A 9759-nucleotide genomic window follows, 5' to 3' on the forward strand; every position below is an offset into this window, starting at 1 on the left:
TTATTCAAATGAACTTTTCTGTAATTTAACCATGTTCAATTACTCTCAGCTTCTAACATTTTTTATTTATACATATGCACAGCTTCTCAAATTCTTTTATGATTTGCTGAAGTAATCTGTTTTACCCAAGTATTTTGATTTTTTCTACAAATAGTTATCAGGCTGTTAAAAAACAGACATTTCTTCTTCTTAAATTGTAATGTTTTAGCACTTACTCTTTGTCCCATATACCCACACAAAAACACTGTAAAAATGTTTACCTCATCTGGCAGTGAGTAAATGGTGATATTTTTTGAAAACTCCAGATTATCAAAGAAAACAGTCCCTTGTTCTGGATAGATGTCATTGGTACATGCTGGATCAACAACCCAAGATACACTAACATTGCCATAGTTTCCTTGGTTTCTTACAACTCTGTAAGCAGCTAAAAAATGCAAACATATACAGTCAGAACAACACGAATCAAAAAGAAAAAGGTCATCAAAGCTGAAACAAAGAAGAAGGAAAGGAAATAATACGCAAATCCACTTCTTGCAAAACTAGTAATTTGTGAGAGCACCACACGAAAGGATACACAAAGACAGACCATTAAAGCAGTTTAAACTTGCTCAAATTTGTTATTTTTCGCCTGTAAATGTACTTGATAATTGAATAGAGATAAATGGAAGTCACCCGTATGAAGATTTAGCTCTATTCTTCTCTCACACAGCACCCTATTCTTCACGCTCCACAAACAGAGCTACTACCTCCAGGTTGCACTTTGCACATACATCAATACTCCGTCCCTCCTGTCTGGCATATTCTCTAGCCATTTTTTAATTGGATTGATCCCTCTGGCTTTCCAGGCCCATCCTTCTCCACTTCAGTCTCCACTGCTCGTCTTGCTGGCACTGTACCACTCTGGAAACTCCTGAGTGGAGACTTGAGTCAGACATTGTCCTAGAAAGGTGAAATGGGGAAAAGAAGCCTTGCAGGGGCAGACAGCAGATAAAGCAGTAACTCTAATAAAAAAGAATTACCAGCGTAGATGATTTCTCCTTTACTTTCCTTTATTGTTACTGATAATTCATCAGGTAGAAACTGAATCACACCATGTGGATCATCATTCTTCAAAATGGTTATATTGACCACTGTGGCATTCCCCAGCTTGCCTGGCATTTCACTGTAGCCACTGAGTACCACTGAATATATCTCGTCCAGCTAGAAGAGGGAAACTCAGTCAGAATAAAAATACATATTCAGTATTCACATTCCAAACAAATGGGCAAACATCCACAGTCCCTAGCCAGGCAGAAAGAGATATAAATTTAAACAAAAGGAAACCACAGACACTTTCTCCATGCACAATGTGTTTGTGCATTGCCATCAGAACAAAGAAATAATTAGAAATTTCTATCTCTGATAGGACAATTCGCTCCAAAAATCTACCATTATTATAGGCACGGACTTATTTTGTGTACTTAACTTAGAATCACATTAATTCACTAGTACAAATGTCTTTATAATGCTCCCTGAAAGGTAAGTTTTCTTTTCTATAAGATTTATTAATGTTTCTGGCTTTGTAAGAGGAAAAGCAAAGATTTTAAAACCATTGACAGCACAGTAATTTAGAAAGAACTTGCTTGCTTTTTTAATCCAACGGGACTTTGTACTTCATGTATTTTTTGAAAAAAGCAGCTCACAGATAATGCTTCAAGGAACATTAAAACAAGTATTGCATCTATGTATCTATAAGGCCAATATTAGTCCAGACGGGGGAGCACTGAGTGAAGCTAGCAGACGATTACTAGAAAACAAAACAAAAAGGAAGTGGTTCTTCCCACAGAGTTCAGTTAAACAACGGCATTCTATACCACAGAATGTCATGGATGCTAAAAACTTGCATGAATTCAAAGCGTAACTGTTTCAATTCACAGAAATTGAATTGAATTCAATTTAAGTCCTCCACTGGGGACTATTAAACCCAAAGACACCTCCTATTTATCCAGGCATCCCTGGTTTGGAGGCTGGGAAGACATTCTGGAGAAAAGCCATTACACACTTGTTCTGCTCCTACATATTTGCCTATATTTTAATAACTGACAAACTAATATGCCTGTGAACACAATTTGAAGGAGAAAAATATCATTTTTTACCTCTGGAATGCCATCCATCCTTGTCAGAAGAGTAATTATGATCTCTCTTTCACCAGGCTTAAACTCCAGAATTCCTGTGCTTCCATAAAACTCATTATTGTCTCTTGGTTCTACAGTGTAGCGTAGAAACTGCCTGACGAGACTTCCTCTGCTGCGGACAATCTGCAGTTCGACAGACTCCCCTTCCTGTAAAAAAGAAAATCCAGCTTTTTTCTAGCACTCTGCTTACACTAAGTTGTCCATAATGACCGAGAGAAATGATTCAGATAGCTACCTTGATACTGTAGGGACCTCTGGAAGAGGGAGAAAATTCAAACACTCCTCCAGGATCATCATTTTCCAAAATAATAATTTCACAAGTAGTAAACCCGTATTTCAGTATTTGATTTTCCACACTGACCCTGACAAAGGAAGGCAAGAGGGTTTTTTGAGTGACAATTCTGTTTGGCAAGTAAATCCACACCTATGCAAAGGACATCAGACTACTGATTAATTTTATGAATAAATTATGAAAACAAACTATTACCTGCAAAGAATAAAATAAATTAAGAAAGACACATTGGTACATTTTATCCATTTGTAAAAAAAAAAAAGTTTGCTTCTGAAGTAACTTTGTTTTCTGATTAGTTTTTATAGTTGGATTTTTTTAGGGATGCATGCACACAACACACAGGAAAAGAAACAGAATTGTGCAGTAAAAAGTTAGAGTTACATTCAGTATTACTTTGTATTTGGATCAAATCATAAAGGATAATCCAAAATCATGTAAACAAATAGAAATTACCTTGACAACTACATATTCTTACCCTCTTCTGCTGCAAATAGGAAGAGGCTTGCCCCTCAATATTGTGGATTTCACCCTCACTTGTGTGTCAGCCTGCCTTCTGTAAGATGTGGACACTACCTGTAGGATCCCAGTTTGGCTCTAGTAAGTGTTGGACCTACTCTCAGTAGCTCAGACTCATTCCCTTTCTCCTCCGTTACTCACAAACCTGCTACCTAAAAGCATACGGTGAATGGTGCAGGCATGATCAAATACTGCTCCTCTTGGGGGAGGATTTGTCTCCCTGGGCTACTGCTACACCATCTCGGTCTTACTCATGGACACGAATGGGCCATATCTGACAAGAGGAGGAAACCTTGCACATTTCTTGCATTCATTTCCTCAGATGTGGTAATTTTCAATGACACTGTTTTAAGTTCATTACATAAAAAATGTCAGAAAACGTACTACTGAAGGATGCATCAAGAATGCACCTTTAGACTGACCGTTTGGATATAGCTTATTACATGGTGTTTTATGTATTTAGGTTCCTGTGCATCTTCCATGTTTCCTGGAAGAAAATTTCAATGAAATCTTGGTCCAATGTGTTGTAAATATTTTTATGGTTTCACCGTACTACAACCCAGAATTCATCAAACACTATTTCATGTAGAAAGAAATGTGATCTATTGTATCCAATATTTGAAATCAATTCCAGAACTGTTTCCACAAACAATCCATAAATTACTGGAACACTCCCCCACAAAAAAATAAATAGCAACGTATCTTGTAGAAACGTCTACAGGCAGGATATAAGATGCAAAACAGGAAATATCTATTTAATAGGTAACATGTCATGTTTATTGCACATTAAAAAAATATGTCAGCAGACACAATAACTTGTGTTAACATAAAGTAAATGTTAAATGTTATCCAAAACCAAGATAAGCACTCATCTTTGACCACAGAAAACATCTTCTCTATAATTCTAGTTGGTTCAGTCATTTAGTTGGTGCAAATCGTATTTGTGGCAGTTTAAAACAACTAATCCATTATTGCATCAAACGCTCAAATATCAAACACTGAGCCATGCATTCATAACTTTCATCATTCACAGATCCTAAATAAAGAAATGCCTTCAAGCCAGAACCTCATGCCACCAAATTAAACACCAAAGAGCAAGCATGCATTGTCTGAAGAGATGCAGAAGACGTGATTCCTGAGAGAAAAAGAAATGATAAAGACAGATTCTGTCCAAACCAACCACTTGTAAAACAAAGCATTGATTCACTGAAGAAAAACCACAGTTCACTGCACTTACCCAAAGTACACGACAAACCTTTCTGTCTCTACCCTGTCAACACAGAAAGAAAGAAAGAAAAGGGATGGGGAAAGGAATGAAAGTGCCACTTGCTAGAATTTCAATAATACTAATCTTAGAAAAGAATAATAATAATTAAAAAAAAAACCAAACAACATAAAGCTTTCTTTTTCCTTTCCAAAAGCTTATAATGTTCATTTTATGGGAACCCTACTTGCTTGGCATTTTCCTGTTGACAAATGCTAGCAAGTGGGCAGTTCCCAATTAGGAGAAATGACCCCATGACCAATTCTGCATGTCAAGACCCACTCATGGTATACCCTACCAAGCCCTCCTCCGAAAGCTTGATTACTGCCAGCCTTTGTGCCTGCTCACAACTGCAACAGCAGCCCACATTTATAAATAGCCCTTCAATTACGAAAAAAAATCTACATGCTCCCATGATATGTTATTTCATCAATCTGCCAAAGTAATGATAAAAACAGATAAGCACAGTGGGAGTTGTAACGGGTATATATATATCAAAAACTGTTTTGGCACAAAATCACATCAAACTTCATTTGTGACAATTTTTCAATTAATCAGATTACCAAAGTAAAGTAATAAATATAAAAATATAGCAAACAAAAATAAGAAAAGAAAAGAGTATTTGCTAATCTTTTAATTGGTTCAGTTATAACAAAACTACCAAACCAAGTCAAATGAAAGGGCAGTATTATTCTGCAATTCCTGTTGGCTTTCTTAATCTAAAATAAATATAAATTAAATATAAACCCTGTATCTTCTATCAAAACACCATAAACAGATTACCACAAAATTTATAAAGTGAAATTCTGACTTCACTAATCTCAAAAAGAACTCAGATTTGGAATTCAATAGAGATAAGAGTTCACTTAAAATTCTGAGAAAATAAAGCAAATACACTTGCAGATACATTCTTTCAAATAGGAGATTTGAATTAATAGGAATTTGTCATTGATTTCCAGTGAGGCTAGATTTTAAATACTATACATTGAGACATTCTCCCTTCCTTCAGAAACACATGCAAAGGTGTTCCAAAACCATCAAAGTATTAATACAATGAAAAGATCAAGGAGAAAATTTAGAGTTGGTAATGCTAAAAATTAATTATATTGCTAAGCTGTTGGTAATGTAATTTATAACAGAGAGTACAAATGAACCATTATGTCAACTGAGTGTTTGATATGTATGTACAAGCTTAAGTAGTTAAGACATAATAATTCATCAGAAAGTGAAAGGTCATGCCAGAAATAAAATCTCTTTCACCTTCATGGAGTTACACTGCATGAGTCCAAACACAGCTCAGACAAAAGAGCCTGTTAAGGTGAACTGAGGAGTAGTGCTAGAATCTAATATTGTGTTGTAATGCATGATGGCAGCACTACAGAAATCTGAAGAGGGTAGCAGACATGAAATGGCCACAAGGTGTGCCTCTTGAGCATCTCCAGGTGTTCTTTGAAAGGACTGAGAAGAGTGGCAATACTTTATTACTTTAAAATAGTCACAGTGTAAGTCAGATTGGAATCTAGAGAACTTGCAGGTCAGAAAGCAACCAGTCGGATTCAGCCCGTCCACTGCTAAAGGAAACCATTGTTTGGGAGGTTTCTCCACCCAAGTCCCATTTTCAACACTAGGATCAATTTATTTTTTTATTTACTGATTGACCTGACCATGTTTTCTCTGCATGACTGGCCAGATTGCTATCACTGCTCTGACACAGTAAATGTTGGTTACTATTCAAAACAGAATATGCCTATGCAAAAATGGAATAGAAGCACCTAGACTTAGGCTTCCAACTCTGAGCTGTTGTTACATGAGCAATGAAGGGTGCACCCAACAGGATCCTTCGTGTCTACATTCTGAGGTACACACATATAAATTCTCATAACATCCCTGGACCGGGACCCACCGGGTGACTTCCCAGCTTGACCTTGGATTTGCCTCCTCACTGAGGACCTGCCTGGCAATCACTGCGCTGTACCTGACCCTGTTGACCATCATCCAGCCTAAACCTGACGTGTGTTCCTGTCTTGACCTGCCCCACCACCATGACCTTGCCTGATGCCCTGGACTCCAGGTTACCCCCACTTACCTGCTCCAGCCTGCTCTCCCGCCTTGCTGGGGGTGGTGGGATGGGCCTCTGCCTGACCAGCCATGTTGTCAGGCTGGACCCCTGGCTCTACGCCACCACACAGCCCTCAGGCCACCAGCCATCAGCTCTTGCTACATGCCCTGACAACGTCCAAGAACAACGCGCTATTCATGTACAGCCTTTTCACCGCAGAGTGGACATCCAAACTGCCATGGAGCGCACAGGATCAGTTTAGTCCTGTTTCACTCTTTCTGGTATGTGAAGCCATCTCTTTAGGCACTCCTATAACAGCAGTGTGGAATCGGAACAAAAATGGCTATTTAGAACTTCTAAAACTCATGGTTTGCCCAGGTGAGGACATTCAGAAGTAACGGTAAAAGCTAAAACAGTACACAGCCGCTTAGCCATACCAAAGAGCTCCAGCTCCTAGAGAGCTCTGTCCTGGAGAGAGCACTTGACCAGTAGTAAGGACATTCCTCTCCCCGGGAAAGCCACTTGCCTTTCTTTCTCCTCAGCTTAACTTACTCTGTAAAACGGCCATCTGGGGACATGAAGCTTCATTTTATCACAGAGGATAAGCCCTGGCGATGTTTAAGATGTTAACATAAGAAACGCAATCTCAAATCGCATAAGTGTGTTTTCTGTGATGAAACAGCTGTAAAAAAAACACTTTCCATATGACAAACCTCATGTGAAATGACTCGTCATTAGGGAAAATCTTTCTTTAAATAAACCTTAATTATTATTTAGCAAGAACTACAGATTAATTAGGACAAATAACAGAAGCTTCAAAATATTTCTTGCACTTTTTTAAACACATAGTACTACAAACTATCAGAAAGAAGATTTTTAACTGAGTTTAAAGTAACATGGGAATTTCAATGTTCTTACAAACTAAATACCACTGCAAATAAAATAATAATTATTAAGAGATGCAATGTGATTGAATTTGATAGCTTTGGACCAAGAACTGGAATTCTGCAGAAAGTGAATGTTTTGAAAGGCACCTGAGAAACTGTATTGCAACTGTGAATGTGTATTGCAGTAGTATTAAAAACACACTTCTCTAAAAACCTTTTTTTTCTATCAGGGTATCTCAGAAAAGGTGCATTCAGGTTGCCTGTGGAATGTTACTTAATTTGCTTCCTAGATTTGTAGTCAGTGTTCAGCCCTTCTTCAATTTTTTCAGGATTATCTACTGATTTAATTAGTGGCAGGACCTAGCTTTAAAGAACAGTATTAAAGTAGGATTTGCCACATTAGAAATTCCACAGTGCTTCTCATCAGAGGGAACACCTTCTCCAGGTTTAATCCACACATTATTTGATTTTGGAGGCTATTTTAATTTTTGTTATTCATAGCAGGAGATATACGGTGTTATTATTTTGAAAAGTAATAAAAGATAGCAGTAGGTGTCCAGTAGCTCTCTTTTCAACATTCTACTACTATTTTCAAATAACTTTTTCCCCATCAAAACAAAGTCTGACCAAACCCTTCAAGAAAAAGCCAATGGTTTACACTGAAAGAGATAATTCCTATAGCATCACACATATTACTTACTAGAAAAATTACTTAAGTAAGACAGAGAGATATGGTTTTGACACTAGCCACAGGAAATCACCGAGTTAGGAGTAAATCCCAGCTTCATTAAACAGTATATTAGTGTTCCTGTGCACGCCAGTGCAGACAGCAACCCACAACATACAAACATCACATGAGCCCTGAATTAAGGACCATAGACAGTATGCAGTGCTTTAAATGGGCCTTCTATGATTTGCTAACTTTTTGACATGAAGTAATCCCTTAAACACAAAAATGTTAAAAAATTACCACACATTTCATAATGAAATAGTCAGCCTATGTTTTGCATTTGCAATTTTTTTAAAACCTGTTTTCTAAATTTACCCAAGACAGAATTTCTGCCTGTGGAGATTTGTATTGCAACATAGAAATCACTAGGACTATAAAAATCCCATGTTACGTTGTTTCAGTTTTGCTTTATTATATATAGTAAATGAGATTTAGGTCATAACATACGTACATGAATCTGTACTGGCATCCTAAATCATGTGAGTCATGACTCAAAAAAAATTTGAGCATAAGGACTATTTAACTATAAACAGAACCCACGTGCCCTGGAGGTCCTGGCCCTTCCCTTGTGCCAATTGCCAAATCCATAGCTGTGTATCTGCACCTTACTGAGGGGATGACCACTGCCAGTAGAATACATTGTGCAGAAGGAAAAAACAACCAGATTTTTAAAAAACTGATTTCTATTTGTGCTTACCAGGTAAAATGAACAGCCCTAGTATGTATATATGCTTTCAAAAGTATAGACACAATTTCCATGGCCTGTTCCACCTACATTCATCAAGAAGACCAAGGCCTTTCCTTTCTCATACAGATTTCACTACAAACATCTGGCTTTATTTATGTTTGATCTCAATTCAGGCCTATTCAGATATGGGCAGGCATTCAACCTGAAGCTGCTCCTAAAAAAAGAAAATATGAAGAAGCTTCAGCACGTACAGGATTGTCTTGTTTCTTTATTATGCATCTGTCTTCTTTGGAAGCATATTCTTCGTGATATATATTGGCCTCCATTTTGTGGACATAATTCAGAGTTATTTTTAATATCTACGGCCTACAGGCAGAGGCCATAGAACAAGGAAAGAAAATACTATTTTTAATGGCTTGGAAAGTTTCTTTTATAGTTATGGATGCAATTAAAGCTTGTTTAAAATGTAAACTGCCTTAACAACACCACTGAGTTGTAAATAATACATCCTTGTTAGAACTAATTATTTTTATTATTTTACCCATGCTATTACTAATTGCAATAAATAGAATGCTTATGAACATTTTTCTATGTCTATAGTTTCATTAAAGTTCTTACATGCTCTATTTTCCTACTGACTTATGCTACAATTTATAGAACAGTACAAGCACATCCACAGCACAGTGCATCTTTGTTTTCATGCTAATCCACTACTGCTGTGAGGAGCTGGCTGCCAGCCTTGGAAACCGAAATCTTCTGTTCGTCCAGAAAATACAAACTATGCAGAAAGCAATACCACAAGCTTACACGCATAACCCTGCCAGTATCCTTCAACCCTGATTTGAAGAGTCATCTCCAGTACCGAAAGGATGATCTTTGCGGTCATTTCATTCTTGGCTTCTGCTAATGTTAAAGTTGCCAAATTTCACTCATAGCCTTGAGGAACACTATCCAGGTCTAGAGAAAAGTTCAGACTTTATCTCCTCCTTGTTTACTTCTTTTTCCAGGCCAGACCACCTGTTCCTTACTTCACCCTCTGACCTTGCCAAGTGTGGGAAGGCTGCTTACTGCTGGCACACTTTTTACCAGCCACTTCATGATCAGCAGAACCTGCTACTCCCACCATACATAGTACAAGCAGAAGAGCGG

The 9759-nt window shown here is 37.5% G+C and overlaps 1 protein-coding gene across 1 annotated transcript in view; it reads right to left on the minus strand.

Annotated features, from left to right (window-relative positions):
* The window catches only part of LOC104075207 (G-protein coupled receptor 98-like), a gene marked incomplete at its 3' end in the record, with an annotated part of 41385 nt that overhangs the window by 1119 nt on the left and 30507 nt on the right, over window positions 1-9759 (minus strand). The window contains exons 12-15 of the mRNA XM_009575636.1: window positions 2410-2536; window positions 2136-2321; window positions 1020-1200; window positions 261-424 (exon numbers count right to left, since the gene is read on the minus strand). Coding sequence (XP_009573931.1) covers window positions 261-424; window positions 1020-1200; window positions 2136-2321; window positions 2410-2536 — 658 coding nt within the window. The remainder of the gene's footprint in view (window positions 1-260; window positions 425-1019; window positions 1201-2135; window positions 2322-2409; window positions 2537-9759) is intronic.

Source organism: Fulmarus glacialis, unplaced genomic scaffold (assembly GCF_000690835.1).
Source record: "Fulmarus glacialis isolate BGI_N327 unplaced genomic scaffold, ASM69083v1 scaffold11784, whole genome shotgun sequence".
NCBI lineage: Eukaryota > Metazoa > Chordata > Aves > Procellariiformes > Procellariidae > Fulmarus > Fulmarus glacialis.